Genomic DNA, 24832 nt, shown 5'->3' with positions numbered 1-24832 from the left:
GTAAGCTCAGCCAGCTTCATCACGGGCACTAACTTCCATTGCACCCAGGACGTCTTCAAGGAGCGATGCCTCAGAAAGATGCTATTCATCATTACGGACCCCCATCACACAGGTTATGCCTTGTTCTCACTGCTACCAGCAGGAAGGAGATACAGAAGCCTGAAGGCACACATTCGGTGATTCAGGAACAGCTTCTTCCCCGTTGTATTCTGATTTCTAAATGGACATTGAACCCATGAATACTACCTTGCAACATTTTTATTTCTGTTTTTGCACTAAATTATCTAACTATTTAATGTATATATGTGTGTGTGTGTGTGTGTGTGTGTGTGTGTGTGTGTGTGTGTGTGTGTGTGTGTGTGTGTGTGTGTGTGTGTATAAAATACATATTGTAATTCAGTTTTTTTTCCTTTTATTATGTATTGCATTGTACTGCTGCCACAAAGACTACAAATTTCACAGGATATGCTGGTGATATTAAACCTGATTCTGATTCTGATTCTAATTAGTTATGTATTCAGTATTTGAATGGATGGCCAAGTTGCCTTATTGATGTCACCTTGACCATGAAGGCCTGCAGTGGTACAGAGAGCAACCCAGTGGCAAAACGCTTAGTGCTGCTGGTCAGCTCCAGCAACTGGAGTCCAATTCCAGCCTCAGGTGTGGAGATTGTGCATTTTGATTATGAATATGTGACTTCCTCCCAAGTGCCGCAGTCGCTTCCCACTTCCCAAAGAGCAGCTGGTTGAAAGGTCAATTAGTTATTGTACATCATCTCTCGTGTAGGTGGGAGGAAAGGGATTCAGAGGGGAGGGGGTTGGTTGTTGGGCCTGTATGTGAGAGAATAGGTTATAGGGAAATATGTGGAGACATGGGACTAATAGGCTGAGAACTAACATTGATTCAGTTGGCCAACCGGCCTCTTTCAATGCTTTAGAAAATGTGACAAAAATAAGAAGTTCCCTTCCAATTTTTCTTTTACTTTCAGGATGAGCATGAAGATGAAAAGACAGACTGCAACAAATAGTAGATGACTTTTAAGTTTCTTGTAACCATTAAATATCTGAGATTTGATAGAAGCATACAAAATTATAAGGGCTCCAGATAGGGTAAGTGCAAGGAGGCTTTTTCTACTGAGGTTGGCTGGGATTACAACTAGATGTCAGGGTTTAAGGGTAAAAAGTGAAAAGTTTAAGGGAGACTTTCAGAGAGTCATGAGAGTGTGGAACGAGCTACAGATGCAAATGGTGCATGCAAGCTTGATTTCAACGTTTAAGGGAAGTTTGGATGTGTACATGGATGGTAGGGGTATGGAGGGCTATGGTCGATAGGAGTAGGCGGTTGAAATGGTTCAGTGTGGACTAGATGGGCTGTAAGGCCTATTTTGTGCTGCATTTTCATATGATTGGATCTGATCATTGACTTAGGTCCTCTTAAACAGGACAGTGTTTAATGGTTGTCCGATCAAGGTGTCAGTGACTGAAACAATAGCTCTTTATCTCTTTCCACAGATACTGCCTGACCTTCCCATTAACAGCTACACTTTCTGTTTTTGTTTCAGGTTTCCAGCATCTGCTATTCTCCTGTTATGAATTTTCATGCCTTCCATGTGCAACCCTTTCGTAAGCATCCAGAGTTCCTTGGATATGTTGCCTTAACTTCCTGCAGGAACACATTGAACACTTTTGGTTCAGGAGTGCCAGTCAGATAAAGGTAAATAGCAGAAAACCACATGATCTAATTGCCCATTATAAAAACATACTCTGATAAAGCAAATAATGGATTATGACTAATAAAGCACCTCCAATATTATTGTCAGGCGCCCAAATTAAAAGCTAAACGATTGGTGACAACGTAGTCCTTAGAAGTAATTAATAAGCCTGGACTGTCAGGATTGACTTTGAAGAACGCAGTTATTTACAAAGGTGACTGGCTTGAGCTGCAGAAACCTGTGAAACGGCAAGTCTAGAGGGACTTGCTTTCTGGTACAGAGGACTGTGAAATGTATAACTCTTTTATCATTTGGAAGGTATTCATTTTCAATTGTTGCAGTGTTGCGTCACCAGAATCAGATTTAATATCAGCGGCATATTTGGTGTCTTTGCAGCAGCAGTACAATGCAATACGTAATGAAAAGCCTGAATTATAGTAATATATATAATAGTTAAAATAAATAAGTAATGCAAAAATGGAAATAAAAATTAGTGAAGTAGTGTTCGTGAGTTTAATATCCATTCAGAAATCTGATGGCAGAGGGGAAGAAGCTGTTCCTGAATCATTGATGTGTGCCTTCAGGCTCCTGTACTTCCTTCCTGATGGAAGCAATGAGAACAAAGCATAACTAGGTGATGGGGATCCTTAATGATGGACACTACCTTTTTGAGGCATTAGTCCTTGAAGATATCTTAGATACAATAGAGCCTCGTGCCCATGACGGAGATGACTAAGTTTACAACTCCCTGCAGCTTATTTTGATCCTGTAGCCGCACCCCACCCTTACCAGAGGGTGATGCAGCCAGTTCGAATGATCTCCATGGTACATTTGTAGAAACTTGTGAGTGTTTTGGTGACATACCAAATCTCTTCAAACTCATCATCAAATATAGTCGCAGTCTTGCCTTCTTTGTAGCTGCATCAATGTACTGGGTCCAGGTTAGATACTCAGAGATGTTAACACCCAGGAGCTTCTGTGCATGACTGTGGAATGATGCAATGTAGAATTTTGCAATGATGAAATGTATGAGCCTATCTGTGTTGGCACAAGGGACTAGGGAAATTCTTCACTTCCCATTTTACCAAAAGCTTGTTCCTACAGTCCTCTGATATCCACACTTGCAAAACAGCATTCTTTAAAAAAACACCATCCATACTGGATAATCTTTCAACAAAACAATTCCAAAATTCTACTATGCCTCTCTATCTGGACTATTTTAACAATGAAGCAGCATCCAGATATATGTTCTAAGGTTATATTTGTCAACTAACAGCATTAGACCATAAAGACCATAATATATATAGGAGCAGAATGAGGCCATTTGTCCCATCAAGTCTGCTCCACCATTTCTTCATGGCTGATCCAGTTTCCCTCTCAGCCCCAGCCTCTGCCTTCTCCCCGTATGACTTCATGTCCTGACTAATCAAGAATCTATCAACCTCTGCCTTAAATATATATATATATAATGACTTGGCCTTCACAACTGTCTGTGGCAATGAATTCCACAGATTTGCCACTCTCTGGATAAAGAAATTCCTCCTCATCTCCACTCTAAATAGTCATCCTCTGTTCTGAGGCTGTGTCCTCTGGTCTTAGACTCTCCCACCATAGGAAACTTCCTCTCCAAATCTAATCTATTGAGGCCTTAGACAGGTTTAAATGGCACATTCCCCCCCTCCCCATTCCTATGAATTCCAGTGAGCAGATCACTAGAATCTTCAGATCTTATCCATATTTGGCCTTACCAACACAAAATTACATTTTAAGGGTTTTTTAAAGTCATGTTAATGAAATTTGACTGGGTTAAATGTGAGTAAAATCCTTGATCTATTCATTGGAACTAATGTCAGTTTGCAAAGCACATGCTCCAACCCTAAATGTGTCAAACCAGCCCATCTACTTAGACCTAATAGAGATTATATTGCAGATTTATAATGCTCTGGTTAGGCCACAGATGAAGTATTGCATGCAGTTCTGGTTACCTCGCTATTGGAAGGATGTAGAGGCTTTGGAGAAGGGGCAAAAGAGGTTTACTAGGTTGCCTGGTTTAGAGGGCGTGTGGTATCACAAGAGGCTGGATAAACTTGGGTTGTTTTCTCTCGAGTGCCGGAAGCTGAGGGGAGATGTGATAGAGGTTTGGAAGATTATGGGAGGCATAAACACAGTGGACAGAGAGTATCTGTTCCCCTGGGTTGAAATGTTTAATACCAGAGGGCATGCACTGAAAGTGGGAGGGGGTAGGTTCAAGGGGGATGTGAGGGGTAAGTTTTTTACTCAGAGAGTGGAATACGCTGCCTGGTATGGTGGTAGACGCAAATGCATTGGAGTCTTTTAAGAGTCGTGTGGATAGGCACATGGATGTAAGGAAGATGGAGGATATGGACGTGGTGTAGGTAGAAGTGATCAGCGTTTGGGTGTTTTTGATTTGTGTTTTAGCTGGTTCAGCACAATATTGTGGGCTCAATGGCACGATCCTGTGCTGTACTCTTCTATCTTCTATTTTAAGGGTAGGTAACTGGAAAATGATCCAAGTAGGCCAGATGGCTGACCTTGCTGATCATACATTCACAGGAAGCAATAATAATAATAATAATCTACCTTCCTTCCAATCAGTGGCTTGTAAGTCAGTGAATGGAAGACTAGGGGTGAGTAGAAAAGACCATGGCCGCAGTAGAATTCAATAAACAGCGAGCAGGGTTCAATTCCCGCTATTATCTCTAAGCAGTTTGCAAAATATCGCTGCGACTGTGTGCTGTTTCCTCCAGGTGATCCAGTTTTCCTCCCACAGTCCAAAGACATACCGGTTGGTCAGCTAATTGGTCATTGTAAATTCTCCTATGATTAGGCTAGGATTAAATTGGTGAATTGCTGGGTGGCGTAGCTCAAAGGGCCAGAAGGGCCTATTCCACACTGTATCTCAATAAATAAATATTTTCCCATACAGGCTTATAGTGTTGTTGTAAACACCTACCTGAAACACTAAAGAAGTGGCAACACAAATTCACCTGTGTGAGCAAATTTTTGCATGGTTTCAGTGCTGCAGTTCAGTTTGAATACGTGTATTTGCTCTAAACTAAATAACGTGGATGTTGGACAGAAAATATAGAAATACTTGGCAGGACAGGCAGCATCTGTGGAGAGGTTGCAAGGTAATCACTTCACATCGATTAACTTTCACACACACATCACCATACACAAAATGCTGGAGGAAATCAGGCAGCCAGGAAGCAACTAGGGAAAAGAGTAAGCAGTCATTGTTTCAGGCCGAGGCCATTCATCAGGACTAGCTAGTTGCTGTGCCATTGATCTCAATCTAATTAAAATGCCGCTAAAGTGGAAGCTGTAGTGCTAATTGAAATAAAATAATCAGAAATCCATGTGCCCTGTTAATCTTTTGCCCAGAGCTACCAGGAAAGTGGAGCACTTCTTGGGCATGGAGTTTGGTCATAAAACATTCTGACACATCATATCATGAATACAAACTGTAAATTAGTTTAATTCCTCTTCTGGTAACTGCAGTTCATACTTTGTCATTTTACTATTAAATGACGAGTCTCAGATTTGTATTCTGTATACATACTTTGATTTGAAATGTACTTTGAATCTTGAAAAATAGATGTAAATAAGCAAATCTTTGATGAAATTCTAAAAGTAGCAAACAGGCTCAGTTACAGACAGGGGAGTTATGCATACAGAATTGTCAGCCTTGAAAAATATTTCCCAGCAACGCAGATTCTTTTTTTTTGGGCTGGGTCTCCAGTTGTTGGGCTTGTTTTATTTTTTTGTAACTACTTTTGTTCTTCCCAAGTGACTGCAGCTCACATAAATCATAGCAAGTCCTTTCTACATTTTTTGATCCACCCACCATGATTACTAGGCTTTCCTGCATTCTTGGCTTTCTCCGTCCAGCAGGCATTCCCAGCCGATTTGGTTGCTGCTGCGGTACACGGCATCCTATTCATTCTGACGTTGTCACTTCTCGTCAATTCTAACCCACCCAGCACTGCTCTGACCCCACCTAATTAATTTCCATCCTGCTTCTTCACTCCAAATCCCCAGTCCCCACAGAATAACTTCCTGAAAGCCTTTTCCCACTTTTAGTTTTCTTATCAGCAGCTGTAATGTTTCACTTTTCACCAACAGCTCAATCTGCACTCCTGGCTACAGGAGTGCAACAAAAGCGTTTCGAGCATGATTTACGAGAGGGAGGAACAATAACCTGAGAGGTGACATATTAGAATGGAGGACAGAGATGAAAACAGCAGCAAAACTAGTCAAACAGAAATGGAGCATGTTGATAGAAAAACAGTTAAAGACAGACCAGAAAGTTTTTAAGACTCTAAGACATAGAAGTAGAATTGGTCCATTCGGCCCATAGAGTCTGTTCTACCATTCGAAAACGGCTGATTTATTTTCACTCTCCTGCCTTCTTCCCATAACCTTTGACACCCTTACTGCAGAGCATATCTGCTTCTGCTTTCATATATACCCAATTCCTTGGCCTCCACAGTTGCCTCTGGCATTAGATTCCACAGATGTTAAACACCCAGCTTAGATCTTTATTCAGCCTTGACTCTGTGATGCCCACGATGTCAGACTTGCAGATTTCTAACTGTGCTACGAGATCATCTACCTTATTTTGTATACTGTGTGCATTCAAAATTTAACTCCTTTTGTCCTGTATTCACCACCCTTTCTAATTTTGTCTCCATGTTGCTTGAAGTTAAATTCTTTTCACTTTGTAAATGTTTTGTCTTGTTCTTCATTCTGGAGACTTCAGTGCCCTCTCCTGCACTCTCCTTCCCCTTTACTTCACCCATAATTTTCCAAACTGTTTAACCCAACCCTCTAATATTTAGTTTAAAGCTTTTGTTATGCAATTAACCAGGACCCTGGCCGCAGCAAAGTTCAAGTGGACCATGTCCCATTGGAACAGCTCCCTTCTTCCACAATACTGGTGTCAAAAGTCTCACAAATTCAAGCCCACTTCTCCCATGTCAATCTTTGGACCATGCATTTAGCTCTCTGATCTTATTAACACAGGTTTTTTGGGGGTACAACTTTACATTCAATGCCAGAGATTTTTAATAAGTTGTATCAGCTCAGCACAAAATGAATTGACAAGTATAAGATTCTGATGCTAATTGGAATCAGGAATGGAGACGTTGCTCGTGCAAACTTCAAAGGGAAGAGAGGAGTGTTTCTTTAATGCAGAGATATCATGATTTGGAATTCACGGCTCCTATACTTGGTGAAAACAGATTCGATAAAATCTGTCAATTGACACTGGGAATTGCACATTGTTATGAAACCAGTAACTGGTTTCACTTACCAGCAAAGATAGATATGTCAGTTGAAGTCCAATGGTACTATTTTCAAAAGTTTTATTAATAAAGGGGCACAAAAATTAAGGTTAATACAAACATTCAGATAACATGCGTCAATACTCAATCTAAAACGCAGGTACATTAATAATCACTCAGAAATAAGCTCTTTCGTTGTCTAGGGTATAATACTGAGTCCAATTGGAAATATAAAGAGTCACTCTGAAGTCTGCAGGCTTTTCCCTTTTGGTTTCACGTGTTGGAGAGAGAGAGAGATAAACGGAAAAACTTGCCCAAAACATCCGTGGAATCAGGGGAGCGATCTTCCCCGTTGCTAGTTAAAAGCGATCCTCCGTTGGTTCCAGCCACAAACTCCGCATTCGGAATTTAACGCACGTGGCCTCCTTCAAAATGGCTTCCCGTTCCCACGGGAAGCGGTATCGTGCTTCTTGATGTCTCCTTGGTGCGTCTGAGGGTCGTCCTCTTTCAGACCCTTCTTTATACTGCCTCACGGGATCTCAGGTGTCAATCAGGTTGCAGGTGATGCAATCTCTCTCTCAACCAGCCCACTTTGCCCGAGGGCTTTACAATGTCCCTGCGAGTGGGCACGTCTGCAGTTCCCAGGTGTCTCCTGAGAACAATGCCACAGTCGCCAGCTTTTGTCCCAGTGGAATGCGGTATCCAGCACGTCGCTGTCTTTCCATTTCCTGTGTCCATTCGGCCTGTCTCTCTCTCTCTCTTGCTCTCTCTCGGGTCATTGACCCCCCTTTCACTAGGGCTCTTGCAATTCTCACAAAGGAGGGGGCTGGTATCATAACAACATAAAGTGGCAGCATGATAATTTATTATTAATATTTCTTTCTTTAGCATTTGCAGTTTTTTGCCTTCTGCACTCCGGTTGAACACCCAAATTGTGTGGTCTTTCATTGATTCTGTTATTGAGTATGCCCACAAGAAAATTAATCTCAGGGTTGTCCATGGTGACATATATGTCCTCTGATAATAAAAATTTACTTTGAACTTTGAACTTCTTTAGTTAGAGGATAGTGAATCTTGTAATGATGATTGTGGAGGCCAAGTCATTGGGCATATTTAAAGTGGAGTTTGATATGTTCTTGATTAGTAGGAGTGTCAAAGGTTGCAAGGAGAAGGTAGAAGAATAGGGTTGGGAGGGAAAATAAATGAGCCACAAAGGAATGGTAGAGGAGACTCAATGGGCTGAATGGCCTAATTCTGCTCCTAAGCTTATGGTCTTATTGTCTAACATTGTCAGGGTTATGATCCCCACCAGTCCTGCAAAGGCAGGAGTGTGGGATTGACTGGAAAGTTTAGCACTAAACTTCTTTCAAAGTTTAGTGCAGGCATAATGTGCCAAATGCCCTCCTTCTGAGCTGGAAGATTCCTTGAAGCCTTGAAACATGCAAAGAATGAGGAGAAATTCATGTTTAATTACCAGTAAAAATAAACATGTAATTTGTCTGTGTCTACATCATCATAGAATACTCAGCAAATCTATAGCTTAGTAACTATAACCGGGTCTAAGAAAGATCAAGTAGAGTGCAGAAAACAACAAACTGTGCAAATGCAAATATAAATAAATAGCAAAAATTAGAACATGAGATAACAAGATAAAGAGTCCTTAAAGTGAGATCATTGGTTGTGGGAATTTCTCACTGGATGGGCAAATGGGTGTTGTTAACCTCTTTGTTCATGACCCTGATGGTTGGGGAGTAGTAACTGCTCCTGAGGCTCTTGTACCTTCTACCTGAAGGCAGCAGAGAGAAAAAGGAAAATAGTGAACCAGTAATTAGGTGCAATGTATTTGTTAGCATGTTCCAGACTTCTGTACCAAGTCATATGGAATGCACCAGACATCAGATGTGGGTGAGTCTGATCCTTCACCAACTCCTGGGATCACCATTGTCAGTTTTCTGTAATGTGAGTGGAGAAATACTCTTTGTATCTGGTCTCTCAGTTATACTCTAGACAAGGCTGACTTATCTAGTTTATTTGAATGGAGTCAATTTAATTAAAATGCTAACTGTAAACTGAAGTTAAAACTTAAAGTTTAACTGAAGTTTCCGACATCTTTTTTAACTTCTCTTCATCTTTACATTCTGATGAGTTTGTTGTTAAACAAACATACTTTCAATCTGTTTAAAGATTATTTAAATTTGTTTCCACTATTTTGGAACGCCTCCGATTGAGACATTTCTGAACAGTGAGCAGGTCCTGAACAGCCTGCGTTATGTTTGCACTTCAGAGGCCTTGATCTCCATAAGGCTGGGGGTGAGAACATCTAGCACACTTTGACAAACAATCAAGGACAAATATTGACAAAATGTTTTGCTTCTAGCTTTCAAGATCCTGACATTACCAAGCCAACCATACAATAGTTTATACCAAGAGATTCTGTGACCATGAATTCATTGTTTTCTCACCTTCCAGCATGGTATGCTTGATCAACTGACCATTCAAAACTGATCTGCTCGGTCAATTTTTTTGCTGTTTAAGGTGAACATTGAAAACTTCCGGCAATTTACCATGGTCAAGCTAATTCACAGAATTTCTCTTCATTCTAGCCCTCATGCTTTGGTTCTGTTCCCATTTTGCCCAATCCCGAACCTGAGGCGCAGGAGCAGGTCATTTCTCTCAGACCCTCAAGCCTGCTCCGTTGTCAAATGAGATTTGGTTGTCACTTCAATCCCATAGTTCTGCTTAGCCCTGGTAATCTTACTCTCTTCGTTATTAAGATTCTATTTTTATCTGTTTCCAACATTATTCAGATACTCTGCTTCCACCTCCTTCTGAGAGACTTCCATCTCCAGCTCATAGATTCATAGAACACTACTGCACAGAAATATGCCCTCCAGCTCATCCAGTCCATGCCAAGTTATTAATTTGCCTTGTCCCATCTACCTAATCCAGAACATGGACTTCCAGACCCCTCCCAATCAAGTATAGGTTAAGATGTGCAAACATGTACCAAACATGTGCAACAGTTCCCTGGTAGTCAAAAAAGCTAAGGAATCTGACTAAAAACATCACTAAAAATAATTGTTTGGAGGTAAATTGTGTTAAATTATCACCGCAAACAGTGAAGGGGTGTGCTGTGGCGAGACAAGTTTAGGGGATGAATCAATGCAATTGGAGTTCTGATGCCCGTACAACTGGTCCAGGAGCAAGGTTGGATCGCTCTGGGCACTGAGCTGATTTGAAATGAAGAGTTTGATAACAGCTTCGGGCTGGGTGACAGAATCTGGGCCTGGAGTGAGTCACTGGGCGGCGTGGACTAGGCCCGGAGCCTTTCGCAACAGCAGTGCCTGGGTCCTAGTGCGAGGTACAATGTGCTGTTTAGACAATCTAAACACCGTCCCAGGTCGGACACGAGAGCTGATATTGCTCACTCTTCTTGATGTTCACTCTTCTCTCTAGCGCACTGGTGCCTTTCACTGTGCTGTCGATGGGTCAATATAAATGTCAGCTCGGATAGACTGAAAAGACAGGGTGTCAATCAGTATGAGAGCCAATTTTGCTTGTTCTCTACAATGGTCATCTCCATGGTGCCGAGGCTATGAAGATTGCCCCGACTGCAGAGCCTCTACTCACTAATATGACGAACTAATAAGCGAGGCTTTGGGCCTACTCTGGGCTGCTCCAGGGTCAGATCTGAGGATTTATTATTGGTTCTCAGTGCTGGAGTTCGCTTCAGCTGCTTGCATGAATTGTGTGTTTTTTTCTTTCTCTTGCGCATCGTGTTTATTTTTAATTTTATTCCTTTTTTCTTTAAGTTGGGTTCTTGTGGGTTTCTTGCTTTATGGCTACCTGTGAGCAAGTAAATCTCAAGGTTGTATAATTTACACATCCTTTGATAATAAATGTACTTGAATCTCACAGTACCTATCCAAGTTCCTCTTAAATGTTGAAATCAAACCCTCACCCACCACTTCCTGCTGGCAGCTTGTTCCACACTGTATTGCATTGAACTGCTGCTACTAAGTTAACAAATTTCACAACACAAGGCGGTGGTAGTAAACCTGATTCTGATTCTCTCACCACCCTCCGAGTGAAGAAGTTTCTCCTCATGTTTCCCTTAAACTTTTCACCTTTCACCCTTAACCCATGATCTCTGGTTGTAATCCCACCCAGTCTCGGTGGAAAATATATTCAACAAATCTGCCCACATAGTTCTCTGGGATGAAGAAATCCATAAATTTTTCACTGTTGAAAGACAATCCAGAACTGGCTTGCCCACAGAAGACAAAGAGTGGTTGTAGACGGGTCATATTCTGCATGGAGGTTGGTAACCAGTGGTGTGTCTCAGGGTTCTGTTTTGGGACCCCTACTCTTCGTGATTTTTATAAATGACCTGGATGAGGAAGTGGAGGGATGGGTCAGTAAATTTGGTGATGACATAAAGTTTGGGGTGTTGTGGATAGTGTGGAGGGCTGTCAGAGGTTGCAGCAGGACAATGATAGAATGCAAAACTGGGCTGAAAAGTGGCAGATGGAGTTCAACCCAGATAAGTGTGAGGTGGTTCATTTTCGTAGGTCAAATATGATAGCAGAGTATAGTATTACTGGCAAGACCCTTGGCAGTGTGGAGGATCAGAGGGATCTTGGGGTCCGAGTCCATAGGACACTCAAAGCTGCTACACAGGTTGACTCTGTGGTTAAGAAGGCATACAGTGCATTGGCCTTCATCAACTGTGGGATTGAGTTTAAGAGCTGAGAAGTAATGTTGCAGCTATCTAGGACCCTGGTCAGACCCCACTTGGAGTACTGTGCTCAGTTCTGGTCACCTCACCACAGGAAGGATGTGGAAACCATAGAAAGGGTGCAGAGTATGTTGCCTGGATTGGGGAGCATGCGTTATGAGAATAGGTTGAGTGAACTCGGTCTTTTCTCCTTGGAGCTACAGAGGATGAGAGATGACCTGATAGGGGTATACAAGATAATGAGAGGCATTGATCATGTGGATAATCAGAGGCTTTTTTCCAGGAGTGAAATGGCTAATACAAGAGGGCATATTTTTAAGGTACTTGGAAGAAGGTACAGAGGAAATGTCAGGGTTAAGATTTTTACACAGAAAGTGGTGAGTGCATGGAATGGCCTGTTGGTGGTGGAGGTGGAAACAATAGGGTCTTTTAAGAGACTCCTGAATAGGTACATGGAGCTTAGTAAAATAGAGGGCTATGTGTAAGCCTAGGTAGTTCTAAGGTAAGGATATGTTCAGCACAGTTTTGTGGGCCGAAGGGCCTGTATTGTGCTGGAGGTTTTCTATGTTTCTATGATAGTGCTCCTCATTCCTAATTTAAACTGGCAACCTTGAAGGACATTAAATGAGATATAATATCAGTTCATGCTTTAATTATCTATATTACCGATACATTTTTCCAATCTACATTTATTTTCTGAATTAACTAATTAAATTTAAAGTCCCTGTTCTCTGCTGTCAGTTTCAAACTCAGAGCTTGAAAATTTTCTGGATTTCTAGTTGGGTTAAACAACCAGCATTCTATTCAAAACATTCAGGTTTCGGCCTGATTGCCACATGCAGAAACAAATGGGAGACGATGTTTCCCCTCAGCCTCCTCCTCAAAGTCATTTGTACTTCACATAGGCTTTTGGTTACTGGTTGTTTATATCAGCCAAGTAATTCCCCTCAGCTTGGTATTTTGAGGGGAATGGAAGTAGGAAGTCAATGCTGGCCATTAACATCGGGCACCTCAGCTGGCCTTACCATGTCTGCAAAATTATTTCAAATTGGTACCCACAAATAAGTCTGATTGGAAAGTGAAGGAAGAACCTATGATCCCCCCCCTTCCCCCACCTTCCACATTTTAATACTGCGTTTTTGCTTATTCCTAATGTGGGCATGATTGTTCCTAATGTGGACATAGCGTGGGCATAATAGATAAGTAAAGTAGGATGGAAGAATAACAGGGTTTGAAATGACCGAAGACACAATGGGAAAGGAAGAGTGGGTGGCACAGCATCCTCACAGCAGCAGTGAGCAAGGCTCAATTTTGACCTCCAGGTGCTTTCTGCGTGGAATTTGTTTGTTCTCCCTATGACCCTGTGGGTTTCTGACTTCCTCCCACATCCCAAAGGCATGCAGTCGGTGGGTTAATTAGTCACTGTAAATTACCCTGAGCGGTAGATCCTGTGGAGAATTTTAAAAAGGGTCAATCTAAGACTAGTGTAGGAGGTGGTTAATGGCCAGCCTGTAGTCTCTGTTGGCCAAAGGGCCTACTTCCATGGAAACGCAAGAAACTGCAGATGCTGGAATCTGCAGCAACAAACAATCTGCTAGAAGAATTCAATGGGCCGAAGAGCATCTGTGGGAGGGAAAAGTCAGGCATCAGGACCAGAAATGTCGACAACTTCTTTCCTCCCACAGAAGCTACTGGATCCATTGATTTCCTTCAGCATATTGTTTGTTGGCCTTGTTTCTCTGCAGTATGCCTCTCAAACAAATTGCGCAGGTGCTTGAAGGAAAACAGAGGGAAGATTGGAAGGAAATCATTTAGCTGCAGAGTCTAATAATTTAGATCACTTTCTCTTTTTACTCTTCATACCAGCCAGGAACAGAGTCTCCCCAAGTTGTAGAGTAGGAAGGTCAATAATTTCATGTGTTTTAATACACTTTAATTCTATATCTTTCAACTTTTAAATTGTAGTATAGGCCACCTTTGGATTACCATAATAGTTTCAGAATAGATAAATGTTACATTTGAAAATTGATATGCTTCTGACCTAAGGCTGGAGTTGCACAAATTGCCAAATTTTCTACTCAAATCGTGAAGAAATTGTGGTTGACGTCAGAAAATAGTTAGAATATGTCCCTAAAGGACACATATGAAGATACAAGTGTATAAAAATGGCGAGAATGCAAAGAGTACAACTATGAACAGGGTCTTACAATTTCTCTCCCATCCAAGCCTTGGGATTCCCCTGGAGAGGCAAAAATGAGAGAAAGAACTTCTGCTCAACTTATGAAGTATTCTTAAAAACATTCCCTCTGATGCCATGAAGTACCCAACATGTTCCAGAGCCTTCTTCTAATCTGTTTACAGCAATTCCACTTTTTATTTTTACAGCGTTATATATACTCTTCCCATGAACTCCTTTTGAGAGCTTATAGGAAATCCACGCTTCCTGCACACATTGGTAAGCTGCTCCAAAGACAAAAGCTGCCTGTGAAAGTATATTTCTAACGATAAACTGAATTCTGCTGGTATACTGTATATTTCATGCTTGTGCTTCTCAGTTCACATTTTGCTGTCCACCTCAAGTTGCCTAGCTAACTGTTTAAGAACACTTAGCGATCTAATTCCAGAAGTTTCAAACATCTTCTGTACGACATCTTCTATATCAAGTCGACCATTTGGAGTTTATGTAAAAAGTCAGCTATGACCATAATGAATGGTGGAGCACTCTTCAAAGAATTTGCTTCTCCTCTTTCTTGTGTAAGGTCCATTCCTGTAGCCAAGAGTCTTAAAATAGGATGTCATAATAATTGTCTTGACTGGTACCCTGTTTTGGGCTTGGTTAATTCCTGATGTAGGACCGAAAATTCACTATAAAATTCCAAGTGCAAGCACTCCTAGTAAAACTTTAACATGGTTTCTTATTTCTTATCCCAGCACAACTAACTAAATATTACCTCTAGAATCTTCCCATACCTTCTTAGAGAACAAGCCTCTGAAACCCAGAAGCAAAAAAAGTTCTTTAAATCCAATTCTTTGTGGCACTGTGAACTTGATCTAAATGAATAGATTTCAAAATCTACATCTCATTTCCTTTAGCGTGCCCTAGCATTGTCAATCCTTTTCAGAAACTAAGGCTAATCACAGCAGCACATTTCAAAATGTCATTTTTATTTATAGGTCTATTCAAATAATAACTTGGCACCTTCAAATTTCTGAAAACCCATTGTCCAGTCTAATTTGCTTGGAGGTTATTTTGATGGTTCGCAGTGTACCAAAATAAGACTTGCATTTATGACCCAATCTAGAAGCAGTGAGTGTTTGAAAATACTTGGTATGTATCTTTCCTTAGAAGTCTTCAGATTTGACATGACATCTAAAACTTCAACTAACTTCTTTAGATATGTAGTAGAGAGTATATTAACTGGCTGCCTCATGGCCTGGTATGGAAACACATAAGAACATAAGAAATAGGAGCAGGAGTAGGCCTGCCCCGCCATTCAATAAGATCATGGCTGATCTGTCCATAAACTCAGCTCCATCTACCTGCCTTTACAACATAACCCTTAATTCCCCTACTATGTAAAAACCTATCTAACTGTATCTTTAATACATTTAGTGAAGAAGCCCTCAACTGCTTCCCTGGGCAGAGAATTCCACAGATTCACCACTCTCTGGGAAAAACAGTTTCTCCTCATTTCTGTCCTAAATCTTCCCTGAATCTTGAGGCAAAGTCCCCTAGTTCTAGTCTCACCTACCAATGGAAACAACTTTCCTACTTCTACCTTATCTATCCCTTTCAAAATTTTATATGTTTCTATAAGATCACCAATGCTTTTAAATGGAAAATCCTGCAGAAGTTAATGGATTTGGCTCAGTACATCGCAGCCACTGAGCACATCTACCTGAAAAGCTGTCGTAGAAAAGCAGCAACCATCATCTGAGATCCCCATTGCCCAGGTCATGCTCTTTTCTTACTGCTACCATCAGGTAGAAGGTACAAGAGCCTCAGGACTTGCACCACCAGGTTCAAAACAGTTACCACCACTCAAACATCAGGCTCTTGAAATAATGGAGATAACTACACTCACTTGCCTCATCATTGGTATGTCCAATGATCTGACTTTAAGAACACTTTATCTCATTACTTCAAGTTCTTGTTAATTGATGCTATTTATTTATATTTGCATTTGCTGTTTTCTGCATTCTGGTAGATCTTTCATTGATCCTGTTATAATTATTATTCTATAGATTTGCTGAGTATGCCCACAAGAAAACTAATCTATGTTTATTTACGGTGATATATATGTACTTTGACCATAAAATTTACTTTACTTTATTCATCAACAATCAATGTCTTTAAATGCCTAAACTGTCATCCCGTTTCTTGAACATTCCGACATGCAAAGTGAAATGCCAAATTAAAGCATAATTGTGCTAGAATTTTCAACATTGTGCTTTGTTTAAAGTATTACCTTCATCACAACAAATCAAAGTTTTAATCATAAGTTAGGAGGGTGTATTTTGAGCATGTCCTTCACTTTTAAATGTTTTCAGCCATGATAATAACAGAGAACTCAGTGGGCTGAATAGCCTAATTCTGCTCCCATGTCTTATGGTCTTGCGTAGCAAAAGTATCATGCATTACTTGCTGATTAGCAAACTCAAGATGACCTGATATTCTGGAAGGTCCACTATCACAAGCTAATAATCTGGTAGTACGTTATGTTATTGCCTCATATTCTGACAAGTGTTACCTGCAATCTTGGTCGCATTTGGAGTAAGTATTTTGAAATTAATAATTAATCAATAATTAATGGGCTTTAACTTAATGTTAATTGAATATTATTCACACAATTCTGTTCATGTTTAACTTTTGGAGAGGATGAGAACAAGCAATAATGGATACATAGATTCTAAAGTTCAATTAGTTATAATCAAGGGGCTTTTCATACATGCTAAGAACTTGGCATATTAAGTTAGCTACATAATTTTTTTAAAAAGAGTCTCGATATGTAAAAATCTCAGATGCCATTCAGGTTTCACACATCTGTCAAAATGAAGTTGCTTGTCAAACCTAAATAAGAATGCTCTTGCCAAAGTTGTGGAACTGCATTCCCACAGCTCTTGGGTGTTTCAGCACAACAGGAAGAAGATTAGAAACTGAAGCACAAAACAAGAATTAATTTCATATACTGTACATATATGTATATGTGTGTGTGTGAACCATATATTTTGTTACATATGGGAGAAAAATGTTAACACCTATATATTTTAAATGTATATGCAGTACCAAGGATTATGTCATAGTCATAGAAGAGTACAGCATAGAAACAAAACCTTTGGCCCACTGCCGATGCAAATCAAGTACATATCTACACTATTGCAAATTATCAGCTCTTATTTAAATTAAATTATCAGCTCTTATATAAGTTTGAACATATCAAGTAAGTGTTTTCTGACGAAAACAGGTAACTTAATAATGTGATAATGTAAAATGTGTTTGAGCAGAAGAACTTCGATACATTACTGTCAGCACCTTTAAGATGTTTTCAAATATAAATTCCACTTCATCTAAAGTGCTTTATGAACAAGCGGTTAAACAGTTGGTAGTGAGGTTTTATCAACTTTTAATCTCACTTTTGTGAATCCACGTCCAGAAGATAACAATATATTTTTATTCTTTTGTTTTTATTATGCTGGACTTTCTTGTTATTGCCAGTAGTGTGGGGCCCAGCTTGCTGCTAGTAAACTGGGTTCAAAGCATGAAAAGATGGGTAAAGGGAATAATCTATTTGCAACTGGCAGCCAAAATATCTTAAACAGTGGTTTGGATTGGGGGACATGCTCTTGGTCAACATTCAAATGGGTGCTAAAAGGAAGGGAAACACTCTGAATACAGATGACACTTTCATTACCCAATTTGCTGCTCCAAAGGTTGTACAGGTTGAACAGGCTGAGAAGGCATGGAGACAGTTGAAGCTGTCATATTCTTTAATTATGGATGGGGTGATACCTATTTGTTAGTTTGTCTCGTCAATTAAGAAGCATTTAGAAGCAGTATTTTCAATGTACAGATCTGACACAAGAGGAGAGTTTGCCTGCGGGAAACTAGGCAGCTTGTATCCACAGTCACGTGACCAATGCAACTTAACTCAGCCAAACTTTGGTATGCGCGTCTGTGTTTTAAGGCATCGCGTCGTTCTGACAGCTCGTCTCTCTTGCTCTTTCCACATTAGGCTCAGAGTGCGACCATGGCATCGCTGGACGGCGCCGAGATCGCGGTGTGGGTGTGCCAGGAAGAGAAGCTGGTGTGCGGTTTGACTAAGCGCACCAGCTGTGCCCAGGTGGTGAGGGCCTTACTGGAGGACCATCTCGCCAACGCTGGCGCCACCAGGCTGCTCCACGCACCTGCCAAAGACTACTGCATCGTGGAGAAGTGGAGGGGCTTCGAAAGGCTCTTGCCCCCCGCCACCAAGCTGCTGAGGCTCTGGGCGTCCTGGGGAGAGGAGCAGCCCAACGTGCATTTCGTCCTGGTCAAGGTTGGGGCTTCCCTGGCCGTGCCGGGGCTGAGGAGCGCAGAAGCCAAGGTGATCCAGAACAAGGGAGGACAAGGGGAATTGAGTGCCGCCCAGTACATCAACAGCCTGCCGGCCGAAAAGCAGAGGAGGATGGTGCGCAAAGCTTTCAGGAAACTGGCCAAGATGAAAAAGCTAAAGCAGGGCCGAGAAGGGATTGAGACCTTGGTGCATCTGATCATATCTCAGGACCACACCATCCGCCAACAGTTGCAGAGGATGAGGGAACTTGATGCCGAAATTGACGGGTATGAATCGTGGACGCACTTGGAGCGGATACAGAAGGAGGGCGAGAACTACGTCCAGGAGACTTACCTACTGGAGAGCAGAGAGGGGGACGGACAGGTAGGTGAGAGGGCATCGCTTCAGGAGTACCTCAGCAAGAGGGACGCCACCTTCAAGTTGCAAGAGCAACTTGAGCAGCACGGGGAAGCCATCGAGAAACTGTCAGCGGAGATCCAACTGGAGCTGACCAGGCTGTGCGGGGGCGATCTGGGGAAGGCGCAGGGTGTCCCCGGCTCCCCGAGCATCGGTCAGCCAGGGCGAGCGGCCGAGATCAAGAGAGTCGAGAGCGAGTTGGAAGCCGCCATGGGCGTCGCGCTGCAACTCCAGCAAAACCTGACAGAGGTGCAGGAGAAAGTGAAACAGGAGGAGCAGGTGCTGACACAGAAGGCGGCCGAGTGCGACCAACTGGCCGAACAGTTGCAGTCTTTGCACCTGGCGGAGGGCGCGGAGGGTGATGCTCCGGAGTCCGGACCGTACAAGCCTGCCAGTAAGTGCGTTTCGCCCCGAAAGAGTGCCAGTGCCCGACTCAAGGGCAGCTCGGAGCCTCCCTCACCTTCCGACGTGAACGACACAGACTCAGACACCGGGATCAGTTCTACGCACAGCCAGGACTCTGAACCGTCCTGTGTCGAGGTTGTGCCCACTTCCACAAGTTGCTTTTAGTGATCCTCGCCGCTTGTTAACGAAATGATCTTTTTATTGTGTGTGTGTGTGTGTGTGAGGATACGATGTTTAAAAACATGACCGACATTCGGTTTGAATGGTAACCGAGAAAATGTAACGTCATCTTACTGTGTCAACTAGTTGTTACCTGTCACTTTTTTTTTTAACTGCAAGAAGCCTGAACGCTTACAAATCTTTAAGATAAGAGATCAATCGCGACTGTCATTGACTGTGTGGGTTCCAACATTCCAGGTCCGGAACTTCGGAGAGTGTGGTGGAAATTGCCTGTACATGCTTATTCTCTTTTAAGACCAGGCGCCATGGCATAACAGTTTATAAGACTTCAATACGATCACTAGGAGAACTAAGATGACTCTGATGTATACAAACGCACTCATTCGCATACATGCCTTGGGTGTGAACATGAAAGATTAGACGAACGATTACTGGGACCCAGTGGTGCACAAGCAGAGAATGCTTTAGAAAAATAAACTCCCGATTTAAGTTGCGAAAGTCGTAAAGGTGACAACTTATCGGGAAACTTTATAAACCGATTTAAAATGTGAAAGCACTTGGACTCCGCACATGCTACTGCGCAAAGATAGCACCTTAAAAGTAATGCGTAAAGTCCCGAGCGAGTAGTTCGTGCGATTTTCGGGGGATGCACTGCAAAACCTGCATCAGTGCAGCCCACCTATCTGTACCGTTTCTGTTTGTGCGCTTGTGCCCTGCGTACGTATGGGCATCAAGAGAAACTAATGGGTACACACGGATGCAAATGCAGTGGATTCCTGTTAATTGGCACACATCGGGATCAGTAAATTTTGACCCAATTAACCCCAACTAGTGGAAACTTTATTTAAATAGTAGAAAGGTATAAACTTAGTAATACTGTAAGTATTTAAACGAAGTACAGAACATCTACGGTACTGTAAAACAGTGTATTGGTTCCTAATGGTTATCGATAGAGGAATTCAACTGCCCTATTCTCTTGATTGACTAAGTGAACAAAATCAGCACAGATACCTACTGCAGATAATGGACTGCCTTCATGAAATGCTTTTAGATCATTACATTCTCCAAGTCTTCATTTTCATTGTAACATTCGAGACGATTGCCCATACTTCAGCAGTTCCTAACTTGTTGAAGTAGTGAAATACGTTCATTTTCACTCTGGCTCTTTCTGGCATCCCCAAGCCCGAATGCTTGAAACCACAGTGAGCAAAACAGTTCTGAGTTGTCTTACTGCTTATTCCTCACTAATTACCAGTGACACAATCACTGCTGTTTGAACACAAACATATGTAACTGGTACTATTTAAAAACTGATAGTTGTAAGCATATGTTGTGTCTGACGACCATACAAGTGCATTCAACTGAGCTAGTTGGAAACTCTTCCAGTTAAGCGGCATTGTGTCCCTTAAAGGTAATACCTTTGTGGGATCAAAGGTAATCCCGGCTATTTTCTCAGTTTAGTTTTTGTTCTTTAAGTGTTGGCTCAAATAAAGTCTGACTTGATAAACTGATGGCCCAGTTAACCGGAATCCACTCTATATACTTTAGATTGTTATGCAATGAACCGAAGTGAATTGTAGTAAGTTTTATAGTTACACTATTCAGACATATTGTTGGCAGGTGCTAACAGTGAATAGCAAGTTATCAAGACTTTTAATGAATAGTTAGTGAAAACAAACATTTATTTTGAAGATTGGGTGATTTTCTTGCAGTGTATATATAGCCTACATGTCATATATGATTTCTTAGAGTAAAAAGTATCGATGTAAATTAGTAATAATGCTGAAAATTCATTTTAAAGTTATATTTATATACAAAAGTGACACCATATAACTATTTATAAAGCAGCAATAAAAATCTTGATTTAAAAATTGCTAGTTTTCCAATTTGCAGTATTGATATAGCAGAGAAAAGTTTGTCTTTCCATTCTGTGTATTAAACTTCATTGGAACAGAATGGAAATAGTTTAGAGTTTTGTGTCATGAATAGAACCTGCCTAATATTACTTTCATATATATGAATTAAGAAAAAAAAAGTCCAGCTGTTCTGTAACAGACATAAAATTCTTTCTGCCAGATTTTCCCACGAGTTCTTCCCAGGTCATGTTAAGGACACCTGGGACAGATGCACGTCTTGAGAGATCTATAACCATTATGTGCACATCAGAGATTAGGGAAAGTACATGCTTCCAAGTGTGAAGATTATTATTTAAAATTTAGTAGACTTCTAAAACAAATTAAAACATTCTAATTGTGAGTCTGTCTGCTGTATTCAGGCCTCAGTAGGATCCTATATGATGTAAAATACCTGAAGTTGTTCAGCCATGTACGAGATGGACATGTTACCTTTATCGCAGGGTTTTAGTCCGTAAAGTAATTTTTCCTGTTAGTGCTGTAAACAGCGAGACTCCTGTTTTGTAATATGTTGAAGCAGCCACACTTTTTGAACTTCATCATTGCATTCTGAGTGGCCATGGTCATTTTACAGACCTTAAATCTCAACTGCCCAGAAGAAAGCAATAACAAACCACTTCTGTAGAAAACTTGCCAAGAACAATCATGGTCATGGATAGAGAAAAGAATAAGAACAACAGCATGAAGGAGGTCTTCCACACAGGCATAGACTAAAGACAGATGGAAGACCATGATTATCCACATTGTACGACATGGCACGTAATGATGATAATGATGAAATCTCAAAGGTGGCAGGTAGTTGCTCTGGGCCAAGGGATCACTGAACCCTACAAACTATCCAATGTTTACTCAGCAAGGTTACCTTGAGTCCTGACTGGGAATTCCCCTCTATTTCAGATCTGGATGGAGTTGAGGGGATGCTCGATCTAATTGTGACTAACGCATCAATTTATCATGAGGAGCTATTATTTATTAAGTAAGCATTTGGATTAACTTTAACCAAGCTATTGTATCACTTCCTGATGTGCAGAGGCACACAGCCTTCTGAAATGCATGAATTTGTATGAAAGACCGATGGATTAATGAAACCAGGGTGTATTATATTTCTCTGTTGATATGCAAGTTTGACATTGACTCTTGCACAGGATTAGACAGTGGATAATATTTGAAATCAGCAAGAGAGTACAACTTGTTTCATATCCTTCCTCTTGGAATCTAAGGTTTTAATGTGAATTACAGTGTGAATTAATCATGTCATATTACTCCTTCAGTATTGGTAGCACAGCACACTGAGGCTTAGTCTTCACTTAGATTTCAAAGATTTAAAGTACCGGTACATTTATTTTCAAGGAATATATGCAGTATACAGCCCTAGGTTTGTTTTCCCACAGACAGCCACGAAACAAAGAAAATCATGTAACCCATCCAAAGAAAAGCATCACCCCTCCACACAAAAAAAACAAATAGTGCAAACGGCAAAAAAGAGCAATAAATACAAAATATAAAACACCAGCTCATAAAGTCCTCGAAAGAGTCCAAACATATTCAGTTCAGTTCAATCTAGCACTGTGTCGTTCGTTGTGTGCCGGCCACCCTGATTTTGAAATTTGTTAGTTTTAAAACACACACTTGTCCATGGGGAATTACTACACTAAGGTCACTTTGCATTGTCAAAGCTGCACCGATTATGCTAGGAATGAGACAAAATGAGATCCTTTTCAGTCAGCGACCAGATGACATTTTTCCCAACAGCTTTTGGGTAGCCCTGTAATCAGTTCAATTTCAGCCAGGAAAAATGTGAATCCTATTTAGAGCGTGAATATTCTGTACAATTGCAGAGGCAGTAGAGCTCATCCCTTAAGTATCTGCTAATGCTACAGGCCAATATATCTCAAATGTCAGCCACTTTGAACACTGAAGCAAATTACACAAATTACATGAGTTTATGAAGATGTTGGAAATCCAGAGTAACATACACAAAATGCTGGAGGAACACAGCAGGTCAGTGGGCATCAACAGAGAGGAATAAAGAGCCGATGTTTCAGGTCAAGACCCTTCACCAGGACTCATCATAAAGGTCCTCGTCCTGAAACATCAGCTTTTTATTCCTCTCTGTAGATGCTGCCTAACTTGCTGAGCTCCTCCAGCATTTTGTGCATTTTACACAACAATACCTACCATTTGCATTACTTCCTAGTATCTGGCAAATTCAGCAAGGCAGGAATGGTACCCTCAGTACAATAATTCAGGGTGCAGAAAATATCATAGATAATCCATACATTTTGTTCTCTTAAAGATGGAGAACATATAAATTATTTTCTTATTTTGTGTAATTATGGTAGCCTGATATTAAGTAACCAAATTCTTGAACAGGAGGCATGCAATTACCATGCTAATTGGAACACTTGAATTCAAATAATAAAGTAAATCTGGAGAAAAGAGCTATGATTAATAATGGAGATCATGAAACTATGAACTATCAGAAACTCCTAATTGATTCACCAATATCCTTCAGAGAATAGAGATTTCAGACCTTTCCTGGCATGGGCAACATTTGAAAACTACAGAAAAATATAGTTCTTAAATGTTGTCTTGACTCTGCACTGAGATGAACTGTCCCAATCTGTGTAAGACAGTTTATCAGTGGGCGTTGAATACTGGTGTTTGCAACAGTTTACAATTCCCATAAATGACAGATCATTATAGTTAGCATGCCTACAATATTAATTCCTTATGTACTCTCATACGGTTAAAAGTATTTCAAAAGAGCATGCATGCTGTTTAATTTCTTTAACTGAAAATACAAGACATAGTATTAGAAAGAGCAAATTATGGTAAGATGACAAACTTCAGTTGTGATCTCGCTTATAATTAATACTTACTCTGCAGCTGAAATAAGTCATGAAAATATATTCACTGAATCATCATCCAGTTGAAATGTCCATTGGTTACTAATTTGAAGTTAAGTGTGATTCTTTGAAGTAAGATCAAAAGTTTATGCAATAACTTTGACCTTGGTAATTTGACCATGACATGGCCCAGATAAATTTCCTAGTTCAGGGAACAGTAAGTATCTGCCATTGAACCCTCTGCCAATAATAGATCCATAAAATGGAAAGGTCATGACTTGTTAAAAAGTATTTCTTTGACAACTTTTACATGTCAGTTTTCTCCAAAGAATTCAATTGTGATTAAATACAACTTTGTGTAAAAGTTAATGGAAGTTTTTTTTGTATTTTGTTATTTTATGCTTTGTTTCACTTACTTTTTGTGATTAACTTGTTATGCTTTCTTTTATCTTTTTCTGGAGGAATTATGTTACCTGCTGAACAAACCTAAGCATTGAAATAAATAAAATGACTACTGTTTTCACTAACATACTGCAATAGTGTCATTGTCATTATTTAATATGTATATTATTACATCAATTTAAATCAGATTGTAAAATGGCAACTGGAAACATTTATGAAAAATTCCTCTTGCTTCTGCATTTCTCAGATAATTGGCAGAGATTAGACACTGAGAAAAATAAAACAACCAGTAAAAGGAAAAACAAATTTCAAATTATGTTTTTTCTTGTAACTACTTAAAAACATGCTCTCTTCACTTTCAGAAACTCAGAACCTATT

The 24832-nt window shown here is 40.6% G+C and overlaps 1 protein-coding gene across 2 annotated transcripts in view; it reads left to right on the top strand.

Annotated features, from left to right (window-relative positions):
• LOC140734927 (ras association domain-containing protein 9-like) overlaps positions 1–24579 on the top strand; it is a 30648-nt gene extending 6069 nt beyond the window's left edge. Inside the window, exons 2-3 of one of the 2 annotated variants that reach the window (XM_073059641.1) lie at positions 1562–1713; positions 17989–24579. In XM_073059641.1, the coding sequence (XP_072915742.1) occupies positions 18004–19275 (1272 nt within the window). In that variant the 5' untranslated portion in view covers positions 1562–1713; positions 17989–18003 and the 3' untranslated portion in view covers positions 19276–24579. The remainder of the gene's footprint in view (positions 1–1561; positions 1714–17988) is intronic. The other variant, XM_073059640.1, reaches the window with a different exon arrangement.
• The last annotated feature ends 253 nt before the right edge of the window (positions 24580–24832 follow it).

Source organism: Hemitrygon akajei, chromosome 10, assembly GCF_048418815.1.
Source record: "Hemitrygon akajei chromosome 10, sHemAka1.3, whole genome shotgun sequence".
Classification (NCBI taxonomy): Eukaryota; Metazoa; Chordata; class Chondrichthyes; order Myliobatiformes; family Dasyatidae; genus Hemitrygon; species Hemitrygon akajei.
Note: the sequence above shows the minus strand (reverse complement) of the source record. Positions and strands in the feature narration are given on the sequence as shown.